General features: G+C 35.2%; 1 protein-coding gene and 1 long non-coding RNA gene across 2 annotated transcripts in view; one reads left to right on the top strand and one right to left on the bottom strand.

The window, feature by feature from the left end:
• LOC141543270 (uncharacterized) overlaps window positions 1-1,720 on the bottom strand; it is a 198,854-nt gene extending 197,134 nt beyond the window's left edge. Inside the window, exon 1 of the long non-coding RNA XR_012482398.1 lies at window positions 1,612-1,720. This is a non-coding gene — a long non-coding RNA (uncharacterized LOC141543270). The remainder of the gene's footprint in view (window positions 1-1,611) is intronic.
• A 67-nt stretch (window positions 1,721-1,787) lies between these two features.
• CAV2 (caveolin 2) lies at window positions 1,788-13,061 on the top strand. Its single transcript, XM_074268223.1, has 3 exons — window positions 1,788-2,302; window positions 2,745-2,932; window positions 9,756-13,061. Exons 1-3 carry the CDS (start codon window positions 2,153-2,155, stop codon window positions 9,904-9,906), a joined length of 489 nt encoding a protein of 162 aa, XP_074124324.1. The 5' UTR covers window positions 1,788-2,152; the 3' UTR covers window positions 9,907-13,061.
• The last annotated feature ends 13,896 nt before the right edge of the window (window positions 13,062-26,957 follow it).

Raw genomic sequence — 26,957 nt, 5'->3', positions numbered from 1 at the left:
ACTCTTTAAATCCATCAAGTTCATCAGGAACTTCTTTTGATCAACTTTATACCTTATTCTGGCATGAAGATAGCATTGAATGATGTCAGTAGAGTGCAAATTCTTTCAGGTTCCATCAAAGTAGGAGGTCATCAAGTACAAATCCAGCAATGTACTTTTTACATATGTTATCCTAAGTTCATCTTAGCTAGTTTCAATGAGGTTCAACATCTCTCAGTTGATCAAGAGTCTATGAAATTTTTATGGTTATAATAATTCATTGAACCACCCTGCTAAGGCATTGGTTGTGGCAGCTAAATACATGAAGGGAGGAATCACTGCAATCATAAATCCTTGAAATATTGAGAAAGTGTGAGGTCAATGAAGTTTCATATTCAGTAGAATCTTTCCTCCATAATTTTCATGGTGTCTAAAACTTGAGGGCTTTCTGCTAAGTGTGAAATACTGAACCAAAATAAGTATTTTAATCACCATTTCATCCCATTAACTAATTTCCATTCAATTTCCAACAAAGCAATTTGGAGAAAAAGCTTCACATTACCTTGTAATTATTTTTCTATTGCCAGTAAAATAGGACATGAACCCAGTTCAATGGTCTAGCTTTAATCACTGAATGGGTGTTGTCAACCTGAGACCTGGGAAAAACCTTAACTTTAATGCCAAGGCCTCCCACTGCATTGGGGTCATCTCCTTTTATCACATTCTGTATTTTGCCACTAGACCCAGATGAGGACCCAGTGGAGGAGAAAGTGAGACCGGTGACTTTGCACAGCCCTCCCTCACTTAAATCTAACTCACTTGTAAGTCATAGCATGACTTTCCTTATGTTATGGCTCTCTTAGAAAAGTAAAGACAAACAACTTGTATCACCATGGACTTAGAATTGAACCTTAAGCATTGTCCGAACTAAATAAATACTTGTTGAATTAGGTAGAATTTTTGGAGTCCAATTCAAAGTGTTTGTATGGGAAATGGAGAATAAAAGATTCTTTGGAACGTGAAAGAATATGGACTGTGAAAGAAGAACAATTATCTATCTTTCCCAGAATAAATCATACCGACAATTCTGTCTAATGCACTATGATTCTATTAAGTAGTTGTATTTAAGGCATCCACCTAAGGTTATTCCAAATCTGGTTGCATCTTAGGGTGGGGGTGGAAAGCGGATGCAGTCCTTTTAAGAGGTCAAAACTAGGAGGAAAGAGGAATTAAATATATATATATATATATATATATATATATATATATATATATATATATATATATATACGTGTGTGTGTGTGTGTGTGTGTGTGTGTGTGTGAAGAAATAAAAGTCTTGTGGCACTAAGGAGTCTCTGCTACCTCTATTCTCCTGCAAAAGGAGTCCCCAATTCAAGCTGCCAAGGGCAGGAACCACACCCATTGGGCCTTCCCAGGAGCTTTAAGACTTCTTTCTGAGTGCTGCTATCCCATAGGCCAGATCTGGCCTATCTCTGACTATCTCAAGCAGAAAGTACCTATGACTTTTTACCTGTCAGGGGATCCCATGCAAGTAGAGGAATTTGGGAGTTCTTCAGTGAGAGACCCACAAAATTCTGAGGGACTCTGGGGGAGGATGGATTAAAGATACCTTTTCTGAGTCTCGAGGTCGGAGGGGGAGGATGGAGGGGAGTCGGTGTGAAGAATCATTTGGCCTTCCTCTGAAAGCACTGGATTTGACCCAGAAGAGTTGTCCCCATTCCTCCCCGCTCTGAGAAAAAAAAAAAAAAAAAAAAAGTGACCCGGGGGAGCCACAGAGGCCAGACGCTGGGGCGGGCAGTTCTGGAAGCAGGGAGTGGCAAAGGAGGGAGCCGGTCTGGGGAGGTGGAGGGGCGTCGGAGAGGGTGCTGGAGAACCTGCGGCCTTTCTCCCTCTCTCACTCTGTCTCTGTCCCTCCTCCAGCGACTCACCCGGGTACAGGGCGGGGCTCCGGGACAGCCCAGCGGGAAGCCAGGAGGGGGGAAATCGGCCGCCGCCCGCCCGGGACCAGGCTGAGTGGAAAGAGAAAGGGGAAGGAAAAGGGAAGGCTGGGGCCGCAGCTCGGAGATCCGCAGCGGGAGCGGGAGCAGCGGCGGCAGCAGCGGCAGCCGCAGCGCCCTGGAGCCACGGCAGACCCGGCAGGGAGAGCAGCAATGGGGCTGGAGACAGAGAAGGGGGACGCCCAGATCTACATGGACGAGGATTCTTACAGCCGCAACAGCGGTCCCGACTACCCGGAGCCGGAGAAATGCGTGAAGTCCTTCCAGGATCGCGATCCACGGGGCCTCAACACGCATCTGAAGGTGGCAAGCGGTGGGAGAACAGGGGCAGGGGATGGGGAAAGGGAGGGTTGGGAAAACGAAAGGAGGAGGAGAGAGAGCCGGAGCTTTGGCTCCTGATGAAGTTGTAGAAAGTCTCAACAACGTCCATGAATGGACAAGAGACTGGGGAAGTCCAGCGGGAGAAGACGAGTGGTCCCTTCCCGGAGCGGGATGGTGACTGTCGTTACTCTCTTACCCCATTCTCCAATTTAAAAAAAAAAAAAACAAATAAAATAAAAAGTAAAACCAGACACGGTATAATTTTTGTAGTCAACGCTGACTCCCATACTAAGATGGGAACTATGTCATAATCTTTCTATTGCTCTCCAGGTCTCCCTACTCTCCCTCCCCGCTCCCAACCTCATCCTCGTGTGCCCTACGAGGGGCTTCAAAGGTTTGATGCGGGTGTCTCTTGTCTCCCCAGCTGGGCTTTGAGGATGTGATTGCGGAGCCCGAGTCCGCCCACAGTTTTGATAAAGTTTGGATCTGCAGCCATGCCCTCTTTGAAATCAGCAAGTACCTGATCTACAAGGTCCTAACTGTGCTGTTGGCTATCCCGTTGGCCTTTGTGGCAGGAATTTTCTTTGCAACTCTCAGCTGTCTGCACATCTGGTGAGAACCCTTTCAATCGTGGTGCTATAGTGTGCTGAAACTTAGGGGAGTCCCTTTCCTACCTGCCTTCCCTCCTCCAACACACTTTACCGACTTGAGCCCAGCTAGAGTAGAGTAAGACCTTATACTCTCAAAATGTGAATTGGTAGTTTAAAAAGAACACTGGAGAATCCTAAGGCAGGATCTTAGAAGGTTTAAGGGATATGATTTGTAGGACCAGTACCGATCTGGAAAGGGGGTGTGACAGCACTCTTTTGGGTCTGGATGGAGGTGGAGTAGGTAGAGGCCATGCTTCCTGCCACATGCCTCTGCTGGGCATATTTTCAGAGCCATGTTGGAACTTGTAGACAGGGTTCTAGGCCTGACTCTATCAGCATCCCTTTTTTTTTTTAATCCATCAACCAACTTCCCCCCCAAAATAGCTCTAGACAGACTCCAGGTGATGTGAGTTATACCCATTGGTATGTATACCCATGGTATACCCATGGGTATCTGGGCATAATAAGAAGAGAAACTTAGACAAGGGACCCATCCATTGTGACAGCAAATGATTCAAATGAAAATGAAAGTCCTCTCCCTTCCCACTCTTCCCAATACTTTTCAATTATAATCCAACAAAAAGATTGGATAAGAAAGAAAAGAACATGGTGGCCCATTGGGTATGAGTAGAGTGAGGGAACACATTTATTCACATTCATATTATTTCCATTAAACAAAATCAGTTTATTTTGTTTTCTATTTAATCTCTTAAAAAAAAACTAACTAGGAAGAGGGTGAAATATATTTTACCTACAGGGAAAATATTTCTAAGTATCTACTTTGTGCAGAGGGAAAATAATTCAGAGAGATTCCATTTCTGTATGTCAAACATTATAGGAAAAGGGCTGATATACAAAGGGCTTTTTTCCAGAACAACCTTGTGATTTTAGGAGTGATTGATGGTCTAAAACTGGCAACCAGAAAATGTAACCTAAGCAGGAGTCCATCTGAGGTGGTCTGGTCTCATCAACATGTTTAACTAACTATGATATCATCACAGAACAGTTGCCCCTTTACACTGCTTTTTTAAATATCAGTACCACCATGCTTGTTTTCAGACTTTTAGCAGAACAGGTAATGAATGTTAAACATGTTAGAACCCACCCACTGCATCTCTGTGTGATGATATAAGTTGTTTGAAACTAAAAAATGGAAAATCTCAAATGGAAACTAAAGTTTGGCCTTTCAAGTTGAGTTTCAATAGATATTCATAATACTGTGTTTTTCTCAATAGCAAGAGAATTTCCAAACATCTTTTTAAGATAATTAATGCCCTGAGTAGAGAATTTTTGAGACTTTTTCTGTGTTTTTTGACAAGTTACATAGTAATGTCACCTGCTACAATGTGCTCAGGGTTCAGGGGCACAAAATAACATAAGCAATTTCTAAAGTGATACAATTAGACACAATGTCAGCTTTTCTCCTTCCCTTTCCTTCACAATTTGAATTTTAATGATCTAAAAAGAATAGTGATTCAATTGACTCACTTGGATTTTTTTTTTAGGAAATTTAGCTTCATATAACTCAAAAGTAGCTATAGAAATGAAAAACTAATCTTTTATGACTCAAAAAAGTACATGGATTTTCCTGTTTATAAGGAAAAACATACCTGATGAAAACTTTTAGAAAGTCTGATATTAACTCCAAATTTTTTGCTTGCTTAAAATAACGTAGAAAGCAGAAATAAATTCACCAAAGTCAAGACAGGATAAGAATTGTGTCTACAACTTGGGATGTGATTTCATGCTCCTCCTTTAACCTCTATATGAGTTATTCCCTCTTATAAAAGTGGAATGATAATAAAATTACTTTATAATCTATTGTGAAATATTCCTTCATGAGGCATTTTGCAAATATAAATTTCAATAGTTCAATGAAGAAAAGCTTTATGCAAAGTTTTTGTGGTGCAGATGAAATAAGTTAAATGGTAGAAACTTATAAATAAAAATATAATTAACCAAATGATGCTTCTCTACACCTGGTTAGGCCTGCAAAAGAGATATTGTTTTCATTCATGAGTCATCCCACCAGTTTTTAGCCCTGTAATATGTATTATTTAAATAGCCTGTTTTTCAAATTATGTGCATATGAGGCATTAATATTTAATTGGACCATGCATCTGTCATCAGGCAGCTGTGATTGAAAGTAAAGGGAGTAATTTCAAAAAATTGTTTAAAGGTTAGTTCACACTCAGAAAAAATAGCTTCATTATTAATGACTTACATTACCATCATCACACAATGCCTATCTGTTCTACAGTATCTGAAGCTTGACTAAAGGAAGACCTTGGGAAATGAAACAAAGATAGATACATTTCAATTAGTTTGTTGAGAGAATGGTACCCACAAGCTGGTGTGATAACCAATAATGGCACCTAGAGCATTTTCTTTTTATATGGTTAAAGTTATGCCTATTAAATTAAGGTCAAAGGCACAAGTCATCCTTACCTGGAACAGTTAAATTTTCTTAATGATATATCACAGAAGAGACTCAGGCAATTTACTTTCAAAAATGCATCATTGGCTATAAAGAAACCAAAATTTCATAGAGGATGGCTAGATTTTTGAAAATTCATTACTACTTCTGGTCAACTCAGATAGGCTTCTTAATAGTCATATAGCAACATAATCTTCATGTCTAGACAAGAATACATTATACATTCTAAATCTAGTATTTGTTTGGCTAAACTAGTTGCCAAAATTCATGAGCTTGAACAGAGGTTTTAGTGAGTGCTAGCCGATTTGGTCATTTGGAGGGAAACCATTTGGAGGTTGAGTACTACATTTAGTTTAAATTTTTGGAAAGATTGATACTGTGACATTCAAAATCAGAAAATATAGGCTTTCTCAAAATAGTGTATACACACACACACACACACACACACACACACACACACATATATATATATGTATGTTTTACAATCAAAAGCCCTCAGATAGTATATACTATATTAATAAATGAGAAAGTTAAAGTTTGTGATTCTAACTTCCACTTAATTTGGTAGATAATTATATGCTTTGGGCAGAGGCAGATCCCCAGACAACAGAGAAATGTCAAGCTCATATTTTCCAATTTAATTATGATGCTGATAATTTGTCGTGTAGGCTACCAGTTTGAGGTTGTTATATATAATTTTGCACTATTGGTTGATTTAGAAATCAAGAAGTATTTATTGAGTGATTATTATTTGATAAATCTAATCAACTAACATTTTGTCATTTCACACTACTCGATATACAAATAAAGGCAACAACGATGCCTATCCTCAAGGAGCCTGCAATCTTTTGGGAATACAACATATAAATGATTAGTTATGTAAAAAATACATGCAAAGTAGATAAAAGATGATTTTAAAGGGGAAAGTCTAGCATCTTGAGGAACTAGGTTAAGACCTTTAGCAGAAGATAGTAATGAATTGAGAAATAGGTCTAATTTTTGTAAATGATGAAAATAACATCTTCCTAGTACTAAATTTACACTGTTCATAATAGCAAGGTCTGTCTTGGTGTTTCCCATTTAAATTTTAATACTTACAAAACTATCAGTTTATTTTATGCCATATAGAAATAGCAAAATTAATCTGTCTTCTGTGCAATGAAATAAACCTTGAATTTATTATTAACATATTTAATATTACCTCTTTAGCCCATGGGTACTAACCATTGTGCATATGGCAACAAGGAATTCAAAAATACCTTTATGCTCAAGGAGAATGACAGCCAAGATAAAGGCTAATTAATAAGGGCTTATTTGAAAATTAGCCCAATGTTGAAAAATAAGTCATTGTCATAATACTAGGGGAAAATGAAAAGCATATAATAAGATTAGTTAAAGCATAAACTAGTTTTTCAGGTACATAATAATTCAATACTAGAGTAATGCTTAACATTTATGTAATACTTAAAACATTTACGGATTAATATGTTAAACTATCTCTTTAAGGTAGATCAGTACAATAATAATTATTATTGTTATTATTACATATGCAAAATGAGGTAATACCAATGTCAAGACCTTTACTCAATAATTATAAGGCACCATTCTGGATTTTATTTGCTATAAATCCTTTGTCTTTTTCCAATTTGCTTTTTCTATATTGAAATAAGCAATAAAATCATTTCATATTTAGGGAAGAATGATTTCCTATTCAATTAGGATTTATCAAGTATCAACAAAATAAAAGAAACTGCATGATGCTAGCAGTAAAAGGATAAAAGTATATTTTATATAATTTATTTTCTTTTTTTCAGAAAGAGACAGAAAATTTTATTTAAGTCATTTTTTAATTTTGAGTTTCAAATTCTCTCCCTTCCTCTGACTCTCTTCCTCACCGAGAAGGCAAATAATAGTTTTCTCTTTGAAGATGGATATCATTTGTCATCATGAATCTTTTGGAATTGTTATGGATCACTATGTTGATCCAAGTAGTTAATTATTTAACAGCTTACCATTATTGCAATATTGCTATTATTTTATATAATGTTTTCCTAGTTCTGCTCACTTCACTTTGTATCAGTTCAAATGAACCTTCCCAAGTTTTTTCTGATCACATCCTCCTAATCATTTCTTATAGGACAATAATATTCCATCACAATTCTATATTACTACTTAAGAGAGATTTAGAAAATTTATCTTTTTAAAAATTCTGCTATCTTTGCAGATTATGTCTTAAAGCCATAGAAGGCAAGTGTTGAGGATTGGGTTTACCATCTGTCACAACTAATTGTGTTATATCGGGCTTTTATATGGTCATATTTGCAGGATTGTTGGAAGATGTTGTTTTCTGGGATAAGGAATGATGAACTACATTATTAAGGGGTTACATAATATTTTTCACAGTCAATCTTGATTCATTATTATGATATTTGAATTTTTATATTTAAAAATTTTAGTGAACATTTGTGTTGCCTTGTGTTAGAGAGCTAAACAAAATTGCCAGTAAAAAAATGTAAATGACTAAAGTCATGGGTATATTTAGCTACTTTGGAAGGTATATCCATAAACCAGAGAGAAGTTTTCCTTTTTTTTTTCAACAGTATTTTCCTCCAATTACATATGACAATTTTCAACATTCATTTTTGTAAGATTTTGAGTTCCACTTTTTTTCTTCTTTCTTTCCTGAACTCTCTTCTCCTCAAGATATCAGACAATCTGATGTAAACTATATATGTACAATAATTTTAGACATATTTCCATATTAGTCATGTTGCAAAAAAATCAAAACAAAAGGGAAAAATCATGAGAAAGAAAAAAAGCAAACAAACAAAAGATGAAAATAGTCTGCTTTGATCCACATTCAATTTCCATAGTTCTTTCTCTGGATACAGATGACATTTTCCATCCCAAGTCTAATGGAATTGTCTTAGTTAACTGTATTGCTGAGAACTAAGCCTGCCACAGATGATCATTATACAGTCTTTCTGTTACTGTGAACAATGTTTTCCTGATTCTGCTCATTTCACTCAGCATCAGTTCATATAACTCCAGACTTATTTGAATTCAGCCTGCTCCTCATTTCTTATAAAATAATAGTATTCTATTATATTTAAATACTACAACTTATTCATCTATTCCCTAATTGATGGGCATTCACTCATTTTACAATTCTTTGCCACCACAACAAGAGCTGCTACAAAACATTTTTTGTACATATGTGTCCTTTTCCAGAGGGACGTTTTTGTTTTGGTTTTGGTTATAGTTCTTTACAAGTTTAACACTTGAAGTTAGGATACCCACATATCCACAAGTTCATAGATCCAGTATTCTTCCTCTTCCTAATATAGATCAAAATTTCTTCACATCTTTCCATCTTGTGCCTTTTTTACCTATGTAAAATAAATAAACAAATAAATAAATAATTCGATAAATAAATAAATAAATAGAATTAATTTCCCCAATGCATTTGAAGGCCTTCTTTTTCAAGTCTTAAAATTTCAGGCGCATCAAGGCACTATCTGAGTCACACTATCACAATGACCAGCCCATTTCCATTTCTAGTTATATATATATATATATATATATATATATATATATATATATATATATATATATATATATATATATATATATATATATATATTTCTTCTATGATACTTCTGATGACACTTGTCTTATACATATTAGATAATCAATAATGTTCTATGTACCCTCTAGCTGTCCTTTTATTAACCTTTAACTAATTTACACTTTTCATACTTCTAAGATTATGGTATTCTGTGATTCAGAATCATGTGCTATCACCAAAGGCATATTTGTGGTAGCAAACATTTTAGGATCATTTAAAGAATTACACCATTTCCCAAATGTTATTCAACAAAATTTCTTCCAACTACTTTGTCCTGGAGTCAGTTCATTGTCTATCGGTAGGTCTTGTTCAACATCAAAATATCTATATAGATGAAATAACTAATAGGCTATTCATCTAGTTGTATGATATAATTTAGTCAATAGTCAGTTTTCTTCCTCTTAGGTTCTTGAATATATTTACCAAATATCCTTATTCCTTAAAAAGTAAAATATTTACAAACTAACATGATTTATGGGCATTTGTTGTCAATACACATATAAGCATAGGTGTAACTATAAATATGGATATATAGATATAGATATAGATATACATAGATATAACTATTCAAGGGAAAAATTAATCACTCTTTTTTAATCCTACAATGCAGATTTATATGAATTCTTCTCTGTTCTATTTTGTGAATACACAATAATATTTGGATGTATTTGATAACCTATTTTATACTAATATATCTTAAACTATTTTCTTATATTCTAGGTTTGTGGTGCCTTTTGTAAAGACCTGTTTAATGGTCTTGCCATCAGTGCAGACAGTATGGAAGAGCATTACAGATGTTCTCATTGCTCCTGTGTATAAAAGCATGGGACTTATCTTCTCTTCAGTCAGCTTGAGACTAGGTTCTGAGTGAATAATATGGAACCTGTTGCTGGACACCTAATATACTGCAATACTGTAGGTTGCTGTAACATAGAAGCACTACTGTTTATTTCTAAATTGTTCTATTTAAGATAACTAATTGGTTTTTCAAGGGGAACAAGTGTATTTCAGACTTTAAAAGTTGAAATTAATTCCTTCTTGGGTAATATTTCCTAATTACTAGCCTCATAGTTCATATCCAGGATTTTATACCAGAATTATATAAATGATGGGAAACACCTTAATTATAATACAATTTTTTTTGTCTTTGGATGAAAGTTTACATTTTATATCAATTGTTAATTTGAACTATGCATAATATAATTCCAATATTTAGATATATATTTCTCAAAAACAGAGAGAGACACTACAAACGTAATGTAGAAACTAAAGAAGCACAAGAAGGTAGTGATATGTACTACAATAACACATGAACATGTAAATGTGAAAAATAGATCCATATATAGGATGAAAGGCAGCATGTTGTGGTAGAATGGAATATGAAATTCAAATACGTGAGTTCAAAGCTTCCTCTGCTCTTTGTTACTCAAGTAATTTTGGGCAAGACACTGACCTCTTTGAGTCTCATTTCCTCATTTAAAGATGAGAATTGAATTAGCTGATCTCCAATGCCCCCTTAAGCTGTCGTGTGATCTATAATTACATTCCTTAAAATAAATTGTTACCTAATTTGGGGGATTATTCTGCTGCCCTATTTAAGAAGAGGTTCTATTTTATTGTATATCTTGTACTTAATGTAAATTTTGCTTTATCAATTTTCCATAAGGCACTTTGATTGTTATTTGTAATCTTGTAGAGTTATTAAGCTGAATGGACTTATCCATATGTGAATCACACACAAAAAAAGAAATTTAAATGAGGGAATTTGCACTGAAATCATTATATAAAGCATATATTTTTCTTTAAGAATTTAATGTAAAAGTTTGGCATAAAATGCTTTCTTATTGAACAATGTAGGGAAAAGAGCCTCATGTGTTTTATGAGTAATGCTTGTAGTTAACTGTAGATTGCAATAAACCGTACCTAATGATTATCATTAGTCATGATATAATATTTAAAATAATCTATGCCCAAATGCTACTTTCTCTTGTATTCTTCAGTCACTAAAAAAATTTTCTCTTTTGTATTCAGTCACTAAACTTATGTTTGACATTCCTATTCCCCATTCATTTTTCCTTAAAGTGACTATGGTGCTGTTTAACATACTTTTTGTTATGCTGAAAATTTATCATAAAAAAGCCAATTCTTCTGTACATAACAATTGCTGCATTTCTTCTTTGACCAGAGTAAACACATATATAAAGTAATGCAAGAAGGTCTACTGAGGTCTGTGCTACTGAGCTTCATATGCAGATGAGCAAGTTACAACAATGTTTTGTTTGTGCTATGTAATACAAAGTGGAACAAGGACACATTTGGGAGCACAATAAAAAGAGGGTTGCACCTGGAATTTGTCAGACCTGAGTTCAAATTTAGGTTCTAACACATACCAGCTATGTGATTTGGGGCCAGGTCATTCTGCCTTAGTTTTCTCAACTATAAAAATGGAAATAATTATAGCACTCATCTTGAGGGTTGTTGTGAGGTAATTTTTGTGAAGTGCTTAATGTAGTGCCTGGCACATAGTAGGCACTAAATAAATGCTTATTCCTTTCCTCGTTTTCATTTGGGAGCTAGGTAACTCAACTTTAATACTAAACTTTGGAGGGGAACTATTTTCATTCCAAAATGGCAGGCATATTGCAGGTTATATGTAACTATAGTAATGTGACTGATCTCATTAAAAGCGAAAAAACAGAGCCTATGTAAAGACTTTTCTACATTATGTAGTCTCGTCTTTAAGACAGTAGCCTTGACTCTTTATTTTAAGGCTCTATTTAGTGTCCCAGAAATTTTAGTACAGTTTTAAGTAGCTTAAAACTGAAGTTTTTGTGTTTGTGTTTGAATTTGTATTTATCTTGTTTAAAGTGAGGTAACATAATGTGATAAGGAGCTAATCCTAAAGTCAAAAAGACCTAAATTCAAATCTTTCTTGTTACAGATATCTGGATGTGTGTTCTTAGGCAAGTCATTTAATCTCTTTTTCATGAGAAACTCTCTAAAACTCTCTGTGTTGCAGCATACTTGCTGATCTGTATTAGTCAAAAGAGTGTTTCCACAATGAAGAACTCTTTGCACTAATAGAATCACAGATAGAGACAATTGTTTAAAATATACCCAATAGTGACAAAAATCCTTTGAGGGTCATTTTGGCTTTTGCAGGCAACTTGAATAGTTTGGAGCCCTATTACTAAATACAGCTAATAATGAAGCTGGTTAAAACTATTTAGGGCCAAAAATAAATGATAATTATGAGGAGACACTGCATTTATTAATGGTTCTTAAAACGACTTTTAAAGTAAATCTAGATAGTTGTATAGGTCTTAGAATAAGGAAGAATTGAATTCAAATCATAAACATGAATTCAAATTCAAATTAGAAATGATACTCAAGTTGACTCAGGCAAGTTATTTAACCAGTTTTAGCCAATGTTTCCACATCTGTAAAATGTGAGGATTGGACTCAATGACCTTTAAAATCTCTTCCAGTTCTACATATGTGATCTCTGATTCAGAAGAGATCTAAAAATATAGTGGGCAATGTCAATATTACTGGTATATATGACTACTTCAAAGTCAATACACACATAAACATTCATATATATGCCTTTTTACTTTATAATCACAACTGAAAATGCCTCAAAATTTATTTGGAAATACTAAATAATCTAGTTGAAAACAAGTAAATATATATTCAACTTTTCCTTACTGAGATATTTATTACTATAAATCATGATGATTTTCTTGTCTTTCAGATAGTTATCTGGAAAATTTCTTTTTTTTTTTTTTTCTTTTGACTATCACTACAGTAGGGAATTGTAATGGAATTACATTTGGACACATTGACTAACAGAATTTAATTATCAAATGGGGTAGAATAATTTCTGTTTCTAACTGTTCATAATTTGCAAAGTATAGTTTATTGAATTTTATTGTTGAATACTGTATTTTATGGAAATGAGGTGGATTTTTAAAAATATGAGTCAAGGCCACTATGCTGTCCATAATAAACTTTAAAAAAACTCTCTATGTTGTATAATTTTATTACGTTTATAGTCAGTTCATCAAGAGAACATTTTATTATTGAAAATAATAAAAACTTAAAAATGGGGAAAATACATATAATATGTAGATATAGTACTTAATTTTAGAATTGCTACTTTTCAAATAGGGATTGGTATTGAATTCAGTTCCCCAATATTTAGAATATATTTGATGCATATACATTTGCAGTTTCTAAATGGATGGTAACATTTCTATCATTCAAAAATTCACATTTCAACTACCTTCATGAAATTTTGTAGCTCTGATTTATAACTAATAATTTCTTGAAAAGAGGTAAAGGAGATAAATGATTACTTATGTTCCTGGGCTCTTGGCCTAACAGCACTGGATATAATACAATCCAAAAAGCTTCCTTTCATGATATAGCCTTGTAAATAGTGTTCATTAGTAGTGACACAGGTAGTGTTAAACAAGCTAGAAGAATCACCAATGTACATAAGTTATCTTTTTAAAAAAGAAAGCTTATACCCATATAAATAATTTCAGGCAATTCAACTCTGTTCAGAAAAAAAGTAATTCCAACAAGCTGGTCATATGCTTCAGATAGATACAACTGTTACTTGACAATTTTTAGTGTATATATAGTTTTGAAACTAATTAAAATGAATTTAATTTTGAGAATTTTATAACATCTCTTAAAATGATTAGAGATACCTTGGAATATTTTAAATGGAAATGAAAATGTAATTACACTATCTCTTTATCTTCTCTATGTGGTAGGTGAATTTGGTACATTCAAGAGAGATTCTAAATTGAAATAATATTATTTCCTTCTCCATTGTCTTCTTTCCCAAAACTTGGAAAGTTAAAAAAAAATGCACTGGTAAGTTAAGTGGCTTAACTTCTGGGCCTCAGTTCCATCTATAAACTAAGAGTTTGTAACTGACCTCTAAAAAAATCTCTTTTCACCCCAAATCTACTATCTTATGAAAGGAAAATGTGGCAATGGCAAAATCAATCTTAAACCTGTTTTTTAAAACCTATTTTTTAAAGTTTTCAGTGAGGGAAATCCTAACATTCCTGAGAAAGATCCCTCTACTAAGTACTAGGAAGTTGTTTTTTCATAAACTCTTTTATTTTCTCATTCCCAGTATTAAAAGTCAGTGAAAACCCCTACATTTAACTACTACTTTTTTAGTTTACAATCCTTCAGAAGGAAATTATCAAGAAAACGAGTCCAGAAAATGTTTATCACGTTAGTTCTTATACTTATTTATTTGTGAAAGAAAAAAAAAGTCAGTCAATGCACTCACAGTTATTTTCTTTCTTGTGGAGACAAAACTATATCTATAACATAGAGTAGGGTTCTGTCATTCATCTCCACATTTGCCCAAAATGGAGCTCAGTGCTCTAGAGAAGTAAATGCCTAATAAATCTTCATTGCATTGAACTAAATCAAATGATACCTGAGTCATCTTTTTCAGAAAATAAAAAGTTTTGTTTTGTTTTGTTTTTAACTTCCTTAATCCCATTGATGCATTGTTTTCATCCACTCTACTTCTTCCATTCTGGACTAATGTTGGCTTTCCATAGTTTGGATAAGGAAGGTTAAATATTGGAGTTGTAATTTCATTACCATAGAGAATTCCATCTACTGATATAGGTTGATACTTTCTTTGCAATTTATTGAATTAGTTCCCTATAATACAGAGAGATGAATTTACCTGCTTAAGTTCACATAGCTGGCATGTGTCAGAAGCAAAATGTGAAGCCAGGGATCTCTACTCTAAAACAAGCTCACTGCTTTCTCTTATAAATTACAAAGTTGTCTATAGGATGTAATTTTAAGTTCCCCAAGAACCAGCTTTACTCATCCTTAACCACCTTCCCAAAATTTCCCATAGCATGAAATTCTACTTCAGGAACTTCATTCAAAACAAAACAAAACAAAAAAGGGAAAACCATATTATGATAGTTTAAATCTATACATTGATTTATATTTATAAAGTGATTTATCTCACAATTCTATGAGGGACTGTATACTTTTTTCACAGAGCTTTCCTATACATTAACTCGAAATTTCATCTTGAAAACAATTCTGGGGGCAGCTAGTTGGTGCAGTGGATAGAACTCCAGCCCTGAAGTCAGGAGGACCAGAGTTCAAATTTGCCTCAGACAGTTAACACTTCCTAGCTGTGTGACCCTGGCCAAGTCACTTAACCCCAGCCTCAGGGAAAAAAATCTGTGAGGTAGTGAGACAGGATAGATGCATTTGCTATGTTCTGTAGATGAATGGTTTTTCTGAATAAATTTTTAAAAGATAATTGTTACCTAATTTAATTTCACAATTTTGCCTGTGGTTGTCCCTGCCAAAGGTAGAAATGTAAACACACTTGAGAAGAAATTAGAAGGAGCTGGAGGAAGGTTGACCTCTTTTCTATATTAAAAAGAGCACACTGTTTAAGTCTTCTTGAGTGGAAAGTGAAGAAATAAGTATATTGTGTGTAGCAACCTAGGGTGGGGCCATGGGACTTTGTCCCAGTATTGAAAATTTAGAGGGAGCTGAAAGCACTATTTTGAAGCATGGACATATTTTCTCCAGGTTCTACAGTGCTGAGTCTAGAGTCAGGAAGACCCAAGACACTAGCTATATAATGAGAGGCAAATCCCTTAATCTCTGTTTGCCTTAGTTTACTCAACTGTGAAATGAAGATAACAATAGCACTTATCTAACCAGTGTTGTAAGGATCAAATGAGACCCACTTGTGTGACAGTGTGAAAAATGCTGTTTAAGATATGGTAGCCACAGAAACAAGACCAAGAATCAAAACCAAACTAAAGCCTGCCTGTTTGGCTTTACTGTGCGTGTTACCAAAGTGACTGTGGTATTAACTGTTGCAAAGAGGCTTTGACAAAGGAAGAAGCCTATGTAGCAAGCAGAGGAAAACCAGATTGTATTTAAAAGATTCTCTAAAAATAGACTAGGGATACCTATCTGTGTTTTGCACGGTTCTTGAACTTATGTTATATCACTTAGTTTTCAGTGTAGCTGTAGAAGTCATTTTGTCATTATTCTAAGAAAACACAGGGGTGGAGTGTAAAGAGAGAGAGAGGAAAAGACACAGCTCAAAGCGGGAAAACAGCACGTAGCCAAAGGCACATATTTCCCTCTAATAGAAATGAATCAGGAAGAGACAGGAGCAATAGGTCTTCTTTGGGAATGTTCTTCTTTCATCTCATCTGAGTCATGTTTAATCGTGTGCTAGCTTGTAAGCAGAGGGGACACAAGGGCAATAAGTAGTACATGTTCGTAGGCTGGATTTTGAACCCGCTCTAGCTGATAGGTACATTTGAGACTAGAAAACAAATTTAGTGATGACCCATAAAGCAAGTTAGTCAAATAATAAATACTTATTAAGCACTTACACATTTCAGGCACTGTGCAAAGCATATACGTACACACATCTATATATCTAACAAAAATACAAAAAAAAAAAAAGAAACAAAAAAGAGAAGAAAGTCATTTTTGCCTTTAAGGATCTTATAATTTTATGAGGCAAAGACAACATATAAAAGGAAGCTGTAAAGAGAGGGTTTGGGGTATGGGGGGAGAACAAGAACATCAGGTTAGTCTAGAGTCCAGCTCCTTAAATAGTGGTTTGAAACCTCATAAGGCATCTTGTAACTGAATATAGAGGTTGTGAAACTATGATTTATTAGCAGCAAATGTTTGATTTGTGTACCTGTTTTATATACCTCTATACTTGGGAGGCATGTAAAAAATTCTCAGATGAAAAGAGGTTGCAAGGGAAAAAGCTTAAGAAGTCCTGGTCTAGAATAGTACTTCTCCAAGTGTAGCCCAGAGAATCCTGGGGTCTACAATTTCAAATTAATTCATCTTTCTAATATAGTAAGTATCAACAAATGTAGCCCATGTCAACAAAAACCCTTTGGACAGATCCTCAATAATTTTTAATAGTATAAGAGGGTCCTGAGAACACATGTTTGAGAACTACCAGACTAGAGTAACGGAGCTACATGAAAAATGAAGAGATGGTTGACCTGAACACTCTCTTTAAATGTTATTCTGAGAACAACTCTATTTCCACCCTCTCCAATTAGTGGGAGGGGTCCCAGGGGCAGAAGATATTAATGAGGTGTGAGTTTCAGTGATCTGATGAGATGACAAGGTTTCTAAGGCACTCTAGAGAAATGCAGTCAAGTGGGAAAGGAAGAGAACAAATGACAGAATTGTTATTTAAGGATATAAGAGGAGTTTACAGCGAGAATAATAATATTGGTATGATTCAATTCTTCCTTTAGTATGACTGTCCTTGCTTTTGGAATAAGGAATATTCCTTAAAGATAAGGATTTCACATTAACCAAGAATTAAGTTAAATTTTATAGATCATCTAAAAATCACATACTGTATAGTTGTTATCACAGTGATATATCCTTCCTGCCACTCTAATGATTTCACTGTAGAATCAGATGTGGGCCACTTGATAATCTTCTTTGTTTCATGGGTTATCATGAGCCCATAGTAATTCATTATCATGTGGCCAGTCTACCAGTGATCAACTCCGTGCTCATTCAATTCCTCATTAAGCAGATACAGTTTGCTCGGACATGTATACATATATTGTACTTAACTTATACTTTAACATGTTTAACATGTACTGATCAACCTGCCATCTGGAGGAAGGGGTGGGGGAAAGGAGAGGAAAAGTTGGAACAAAAGGTTTTGCAATTGTCAATGCTGAAAAATGACTTTATTCTTTATTTTAAAATTTTTATTTAAAAATGTGATAGGAAATAGGAAAAATACACATTAGGAAAAGAAATAACATAAAAAGAAAAAAATTGTCATGTGCACAGCAGAATATAAGAATATTCAAAAATTTTGCCAATAAATTTCCATTTCAAGAAAGTATATATTGTAGGTTTTCTTTTTTTCTCTGCTGTGAACTTTTCACTTTACATTTTCCCCTTTCTTCTCCCCCCTCATCCCTAAATAGGCTATATATTACATATAAAAATATACATATATACACATACACACATATACATACATATGTATTATCTCTTGTTTCCTATCCCTGCTAACTCTTCTACTTCTACCTGCTATTATTTAATCTCCCTTTATACTAACCTCTCGGATCCCTCCCATATCCTTTTCCCCCACCCTTCCACTCCCTTTTTATCACTTTCCCATTAATTTACACTCTTTTTTTCACTGGCATTAATCTACAGACCTTTCTATATCTTACCTTATCCTTTTCCCTCCTCCTCTTATTTCTTAATAGCTTTTGGAAGGTGTCATATCACTATATGTATATATATATATATATATATATATATATATATATATATATATATATATATATATGATTTTCTTATATGTTTTCCTTCTAGGATTTCTTTCAGATAGTAATGAGTGGATTTTTTTTTTCTTTTTCTACTTTCCTCTCTTGTTCTATGACTTCAGGACAATTTTCTTTAATTATTTCTTGTATTATTGTATCAAAGTTCTTTTTGTTTTTTTGGTCATAACTTTCAGATAGTTGAATTATTCTTATGTTTTTCTTCTTGATCTATTTGCCAGATTTGTTGTTTTTCTTATAAGATGTCTCACAATATCTTTTTTTCATTCTTTCCATTTTGTTTTATTTCTTGGTCTCATAACTTCACTTGACTTCTCCTTGTCCAATTCTAATTTTCAAAGAGTCATTTTCTTTCTCAAGTCTCTGGATCTCCATTTCTAGTTGACTTTCTTTTCATATTATCCTTATTTTTCTTATTTTGTTATTTTAAAAATGTTTTTATTAAACTTCTCAAGATTTTTAGTCTTTTTTGAGTTCTATAAATTCTTTGGGGGCAGATGACCACTTAAAGCTACTCTTTGGGATATAGGAAAAGTTTTTTTTTTTTTAATTTCAGTACCCCCCCTTTGAAGAGGGGGTCTTTTCTATTCCCTATTTGTATAGTAACTTTCTATAATTGGGTTCTTTCCCCTTTGCCTGCTAATTTTTTTTAATAAGAATTTGTTAATGTAATCACCTCCAGCACTGAAATGTGGAGGGATAGTGCTTCTGGCTTCAAGTCTTTCTTCAGTTTTCCTCTCTAATCTGTGACCCAAAACCAAGGACTCCACCTCCCTGTAAGTGCCCACAGCCAGCAGCTACCCTGCTCCAGTACTTCTGCACTCACTGAGTATATGCTGATTCCTTCTTGACCAAGTGGCATCTCTCTTTCATTCTTTCTTTCTTTCTTTCTTTCTTTCTTTCTTTCTTTCTTTCTTTCTTTCTTTCTTTCTTTCTTTCTTTCTTTCTTTCTTTCTTTCTTTCTTTCTTTCTTTTCTCTGAGGCTGGGGTTAAGTGACTTGCCCAGGGTCACATAGCTAGGAAGTGTTAAGTGTCTGAGATCAGATTTGAATTCGGGTCCTCCTGAATTCAGGACTGGTGCTCTATCCAATGCGCCACCTAGGTGCCCCCACCAAGTGGCATCTCAACAGCACAGGTGAGCCTGGTGCTCCTTAATGAAGATTCCCTCAATTTTCCTGATTTCACATTCCCAACTTCCACACACTGTCCAAGAGGTAAAAATTCCTATGATTGAAGTTGAGGCTATCTCCGAACCCATCTAGCTCCAGGCTCCCAGCTTGTTGCTTCAGTGGAACTCCCTTGGAGGCATTTCTATTTCACATCACTCAAACTTACATTCTGGGGTCTTTATTCTGATCTGGGTCGTCCCAGGAGAACTGCTCTATCCAAACTTTTATTTGTTTTTCACTGCTCTACATTTACTCTGAGATGAGATTTTATTTTATTTGTTAAGGGAATCTGGATAACTTGGAATTTTCTGATCTAATCTACCATCTTGCCATTGGCTCAGCCATTGACATTCAAAAACCTACCTAATCCTATAATACAGTTATTAAAAAAAATTCATGGCATTCACATGTATAAAAGATATGTAATATTAGAATTTTTTCCTAGTCAATCTTAATGAGAATTTCATAAAGACATTGGGTCCTATCTAGGACCAAAGCTAAGTTCTTTAGCTTTTTATGTTTTGAACAATTGCTTTAACAAGCATAATAGGGTCCAAAATTACCCAGCCTACAATAAAAGAAATTGAAACAGAGTTGTGTACCAATAGCACTTTACTAAGAGTCCATGGTCTCCTCTAATGAAGTGGACCTCAGATCTTCCTCACAATCTGAAATCTCTTCTTCCTCCAAACCCTTAATTTTTTAGTGCTTGATACCTCAATGGTACAGATGAGACAACGTGAAATACAGATCTTCATTGTTGATAGGCATTGATCTTGACCATCTATGAGGGATTACATAAAAAACCAGAATTTCATTGGTTGACAAATGAGCCAATGAGCAGACTTTGACAGATCTATTTTGATCTTTCAGAAGGCCCTATTGAGCTGGCAAGCAAACCCAAGGGCTAGGCTTAGAAACAGATGTCAAAACATGGACCAGAGGGCCAGAAGAAAGGGAGGCAACAACAGGATCACTTATTGGTCAAATGTTCATAGTCATCTCCCTATGCTGAGCAATAGAGAGTTAATAAGGGATTGAGGAAGCAACAAAAATGACTGAGGGAGTTTCCATATGTTTGAGTTACCTCTGCCATACAGAGCTTTGTCATCATATCAAGGCAAAACCAAGTATAAAAGTCTCCAGTTAGCATTTAAATTTTGATTAGGTAAGTGAACTTAAAATTTGCAATTCACAGCTCTTGGGCCTAGTAGATAAAACTTAGACACACCACCATAAAATAGAGGCTGAATTAATTCTTCATCACACATCAGAGATGAAGTTTTATGTCATGTCTTCTAATTACAAAGATTGGTCTCTTCCTACATTGCCTTTGTAAATCCAAGAGGCCTCATTAACCAAATATTAAGACCTAAAGAAAGTCATTTAACCTCTCAATTTGGGTTCCTCACCTATGAAATGAAAAAGTTAGACTAGCTAATCTCTAAGATCCCTTCCAAAAGACCCTATTTTTTATATTCTATATCCATGTCCTCTTTGACCCAACTGTAGAAGATGATTAAACTCATAAGTGAAATTTGATCAGTCCAAAACATCCAGTTCAAGATTTTTCAACTCATCACTAATTTTAGTGACTTTCTGGTACATACCTAAAGACACATAAACTGGCTTCTGGGTGTAGCCATTTAGAGAGTTTAATATAGCATTGGTCCCTCTTTAGCAAGACTCATACTGGCAGTTGGCCATTTTATAATTCTGCAGCCCATGTTCCAAGAAACCTTCAGATTTTAGAAATGGAAAGAACTGCCAGTTCTCTTTAAGCTCGTTGGCCAGCTTTACATGCAGGATTCCCTCTTTAGGAAGCTTCCTTCCATTTCTTGGTATGCTTGCAAATATTTCTTTAATAGTATGTTGCTTCCCCTTCTTGAGTAGGGATTTCCCTTTAGGTCATCACCACTGAAGAGCTACTGTTCTCTCAATGATGCAAAGTCTCTTTCATATTTCATTTGTTTAATTTCTTTTCCTCTGTGATTCTGATATAAGAGAATGCTATTTGTTGGCATCACTGCTGACTTTTCCAGATGCTTTGGAAAAGCTTCCATTTTTTAGTTTTCCCTTGATATTTATTTTAAGAGGGATAAATAAAGAGAGGTGCAGATGGACACAAAGGAAGAGTCAGTAGGGAAGAAAGCCATTGAAATAAGTGGCAATGGTGACAAAGAACAGGTATTACTTGCCACTATACCCAACAGGCCATAGAATTTTTCTTGAAATTTAAATCTTCCACATATACCATATATCCAATTGGAATGTGAACTCCTTGTGAGCAGGGACTTTTTCTTTTCAATTCATATCATTAGTGTTTTGCTAAGTACTTAATAAAGACTTGATTTTTTTTGCATTCATTCATCTATTTCTCTTTGCATTGATTATTAGTGAACCCTGGCAAAGAATAACAAAGGACTAGACCCTCTGCTGAAGTGTAAAAGTGTTTCAAACAATGATTTATGAGAGTCGAATTAACTCAAGACAGTCAGATTTCATTCTGCAACTGAAATATGCCCATCTTCCTTACCCACCTCCAGAAATTAGAAAGAATCACTTTGCACATGAATGATTTTACCTTTACTGTGTGTTGACAGGGGGTTTGGCATAACTGAATGATAAAAAAAGAAAATATGCTCATCATTGGTTGATACCACCATAAATTATTCATTCAGGGAGATGGGACCCAGCTGAATTCTCCCAAATTTTCCCTCAAAAAAATCCCTTTAAAACAATGTCTCAAATCAATTTTTAATATCTTGTTATCAGTAATTATCCTTTTTTGTTTTTTTTTATTATAGCTTTTTATTTACAAGACATATGTATGGGTGATTTTTTTGGCATTGACCCTTGCAAAATCCTCTGTTCCAACTTTTCCCCTCCTTCCCCCCATCCCTTCCCGCAGATGGCAGGTAGACTAATACATGTTAAATAAGTTAAATACAATATATTTATACATATCCATACAATTATTTTGCTGCACAAGAAGAATCGGACTTTGAAATAATGTAAAATTAATCTGAGAAGGAAATAAAAAACACAAGTGGACAAAAACAGAGGGATTGGAAATGCTATGTAGTGGTTCACACTCATTTTCCAGAGTTCTTTCATTGGGTGTAGCTGGTTCTATTCATTATTGAACAAATGGAACTGATTCATTCTCAAATTGTTGAGAACATCTCATCTCATTGTTGAAGAGAGCCATGTTCATCAAAATTGATTATCATATAATATTGTTGTTGAAGTATACAACGATCTCTTGGTCCTGTTCATTTCACTCAGCATCAGTTCATGTAAGTCTTCCCAGGTCTTTCTGAAATCTTCCTACTGGTCATTTCTTACAGAATAATTATATTCCATATCATTCATATACCACAATTTATTCAGCCATTCTCCAATTGATGAACATGCATTCAATTTCTAGTTTCTGACCACTACAAAGAGGGCTACCACAAACATTCTTGCACATTGCCTTTCCCTTGTTTAAGATGGCTTTGGGATATAAGCCCAGTAGTAACATTGCTGGATCAAAGGGTATGGACAGCTTGATAACTTTTTGACCATAATTCCAAATTGCTCTGCAGAATGGCTGGATGTATTTGCAATTCCACCAATAATATATCAGTGTCCCAGTTTTCCCACATCCTCTCCAGCATCCAGCATTATCTTTTCCTGTCATTTTAGCCAATCTGAGAGGTGTGTAGTTGGTATCTCAGAGTTTTCTAAATTTGCATTTCTCTGATTATTAATGACTTGGAAAATCTTTTCATATGGCTAGAAATAGTTTCAATTTCTTCATCTGAAAATTGTCTGTTCATATCCTTTGACCATTTATCAACTAGAGAATGGCTTGATTTCTTATAAATTAGAGTCAATTCTCTATATATTTTGGAAATAAGGCCTTTATCAGAACTTTAACCAAAAAAATGTTTTCCCAGTTTATTATTTCCCTTCTAATCTTACCTGCATTAATTTTGTTTGTACAAGTCTTTTAATTTGATATAATCAAATTTTTTTTAATTTTGTGATCAATAATGATCTCTAGTTCTTCTTTGATCACAAATTCCTTTCTCCTCCACAGTTCTGAGAGGTAAACTATCCTATGTTCTTCTAATTTATTTATAATCTTATTCTTTATGCCTAGATCATAAACCTACTTTGACCTTATCTTGGTGTACAGTGTTAAGTGTAGGTCAATGCCTAGTTTCTACTATACTAATTTCCAATTTTCCCAGCAGTTTTTGTCAAACAGTGAATTCTTATCCCAAAAGCTGGGGTCTTTGGGTTTGTCAAACACTAGATTATTAAAGGTATTGAATATTTTGTCCTGTAAACCTAACCTATTCCATTGATCAACTAGTCTATTTCTTAGCCAATACCAAATGGTTTTGGTGACTGATGCTTTATAATATAGTTCTAGATCAGGCACAGCGAGGCCACCTTCATTTGATTTTTTTTTTCATTAGTTCCCTTGAAAGTCTTGAACTTTTGTTCTTCCAGATGAATTTTGTTGTTATTTTTTCTAGGTCATTAAAATAGTTTTTTGGGAGTCTGATTGGTATAGCACTAAATAAATAGATTAGTTTAGGTAGTATTGTCATCTTTATTATATTTGCTCTACCTATCCAAGATCACTTAATATTTTTTCTAATTAGTAGCTAGGTCTTGTTAAGCTCTAAGGTTTTGGGATACACTCTACCTTTGGTGTTTGTGTAACTTTTCTGCTGACCTACTACATTGCAACCAAAGCAGAGTAGCCAACATGTGGTAGAATTCTCCCTGCAAATTCTCCACCCCCAAGAGATGCCTGGGTCCCCCAATCCACTCAGTGTGTTAGCCTCCGTGTTCTGCCTCCCTGCCTGCTCTGGCCTCCTCCAGGCAGGACAAACCTTTTCTGGAGAGCTTCCAGATTATCTTCAGTTGGTTATTTGTTGTACTCCCGATATTTGTGGATTTTACCATTGTAGTGAGCTGTCGTCTCTAGAAGCTGCTGGATCGCTCTCTGGGAAGAGATCTGCTGTGTCTTCTACTCAAATCTCTCCGACTGATTCTTCTTCCTGTAATGAACCGTTGTCTCCAGGCAGTTGCTGTTAACTCTTGTCCAAAGAAGTGACTTCCCTTCCTGCAGAGAGCCCCGTCAAGCCTGATGCAATTCAGAGTCTTCTCTTCTTGGTTCCTGGCTCTGAATCTCCTCCAGCTCTTATCCTTCTCCAGGCCGATCTGCTCTCTGCGCCCAGTGCTGTCTCTTTTTATCCTCCCAGAGAATGGGCGTGGGATAATGCAAGGGCTTCTGGGAAGAACCACCCCAGCCAATGAGCTTGCCCCCTCTATCAAGTCAACCTGAGTTCTCACCTTGTAATTGTCCAGAAAACCTGAATTCTCACCTTGTCACCATCCAGACAACCTGAGTTCTCACTTAGTAATCCTAACATCTCCCCCTTTCTTTTGATTTAGAACATAGGACAGTCATGACCTTGAAACATAAATCCATCAATATGGGAAGTATTACAGATAATTACATAAATGACCTTGAAACATAAATCCATCAATATGGGAAGTATTACAGATAATTACATGAATTACATAAGCACATAGTAACATAGTAACATAACACATGCTAGAAGTATATAACATAATCATAAATTGAAAATTTATAAATGTCCATAAGTCCATTGTCCATTAGTCTCATCTTGTGTGAGGAAGTCCAATGATTCCTGCTGGTTTTTAAAGTTCTTTAACAGTCTTCTTATTATCCATGCTCTTTCAGTGTCAGATGTTTCTTAGATCTTCTCCTTTATTTTGAGGCCTTTCTCTTTTTCTGTCTTTCTCTGATGGACAAGTTTTTTCTCTTCATACAAATCTTCCATCATTTCTCTGATTCCTTTTCCTGCTGAAGAAATACAAGCAAACCCTCTCCCCCAGGCAGTTAACCTATCTGATTTCCTTCTATTTACCACTTTCTAAATCTCTTCTCATCATCTGACAATTACATTGGAGTTGTTTGCACTGGATACAGCCCTGTTGGTTTAAAAGGCCTGTATTCTCCCCAAGTGTAATCCATTTTTGCAATCTGATTGCCTTTTGGTTGACTGATTGGGTAATCCCTTTCTGCCATGTGATTGCTTTTCTGCTGGTTGATTAAATCAGAGTCCTGGCCTTCTAAAGGTTCTTTGGATGTAACATCAGCTGCCATCATGCCCCAAGTCTTTTTTGCCTGGGGCCCTGGATCTGGGCCCCTCATCCCATTTCCCTGAATTATTCTACACTCTGATGCCCAATGGAGTCCTCTGTTGCATTTTGGACATGGGGTTTTAGGTCTTCTTTCACCCTGTCTTCTCACTGTATCTCCATACCTACACTGAGCTCTTAGATGCCCAATTTTTCCACATTGAAAACATTGCCGAGTTTCTCTAGAAGGCCCTTGCCAGGAGGGACCCTGTCTTTCCACATTCATCATTGTCCGGGTGTAAAAAGCATTTGTTCCCACTGTAGCACAGCGTCTTATGATCTCCTCTAAAGGAGCATCTTTGTCTAATCCCCATATAATTCTTTTGCAAATCTCGTTGGCATTTTCCTTAGCCAGATGTCTGGTCATTATTTCTGTAGCTGAATTTTCTCCAATAGTTCTTTTGACAGCAGTTTGCAAACGTCCCACAAAATCTGCAAAAGGTTCATTGGGACCTTGCTGTATTTTAGTGAAAGCCTCTCCACGATCTTTCTGTCCAGGAAGGACACCCCAAGCTTTTATTGCAGCCTTAGCAATTTGCTCATATATTGTCATGGTATAATTAATCTGTTCCGAATTCTCTCCATACTGACCTTCACCAGCTAAGTGCTCAAAAGTGAATTGTGTGTTAACTCCTATTTCCAAATTGCATCTGACTTGAATTTTACATAATTCATGAAATTCCGCAAGCCATAATAAATTTTCTCCAGGTTCCAGACATGTCCTTGCTATGGATTTCCAATCATTCGGGGTTAGGACTTCATAAGACAAACCATCTAGTAACATTTTGACATAAGTTGATGTAGCCCCATAAAGGGTACAACCTTTTTTCAAATCCTTAATTTTATTCAAATCTAAAGGTGCATATCTTCTCCTTTTTTTACCTACAGAGTCAGTATTTTCAATCACAGGATATGCATGTATAAAATCACTTATATCCTGTCCTTCTCTCTTAGCTTTAACCAATGCTTTTTCTAATCTTGTCATAGGCTTAGGCTTCTTCACAGGCAATTCTGTTTGTGTTTCTGCCTCTTCCCCTCTTTCTTCCTCCATCTCTGAAGGTGGGGTTGATGTAGGCCTGTCAATAATCTGTTCTCTAGGCAGGGTTGAAGCTTCTTCAAGAGAATCATAC

Source organism: Sminthopsis crassicaudata, chromosome 5 (genome assembly GCF_048593235.1).
Source record: "Sminthopsis crassicaudata isolate SCR6 chromosome 5, ASM4859323v1, whole genome shotgun sequence".
NCBI lineage: Eukaryota > Metazoa > Chordata > Mammalia > Dasyuromorphia > Dasyuridae > Sminthopsis > Sminthopsis crassicaudata.
This window is presented reverse-complemented; position numbering and strand designations above follow the sequence as displayed.

Coding starts and splice junctions, on each gene's coding strand:
- CAV2 (XM_074268223.1), top strand. CDS start 2,153: ATGGGGCTGGAGACAGAGAAGGGGGACGCCCAGATCTACATGGACGAG. Junction 2,303..2,744: donor GCCTCAACACGCATCTGAAG/GTGGCAAGCGGT, acceptor TTGTCTCCCCAG/CTGGGCTTTGAGGATGTGAT. Junction 2,933..9,755: donor CTCAGCTGTCTGCACATCTG/GTGAGAACCCTT, acceptor CTTATATTCTAG/GTTTGTGGTGCCTTTTGTAA.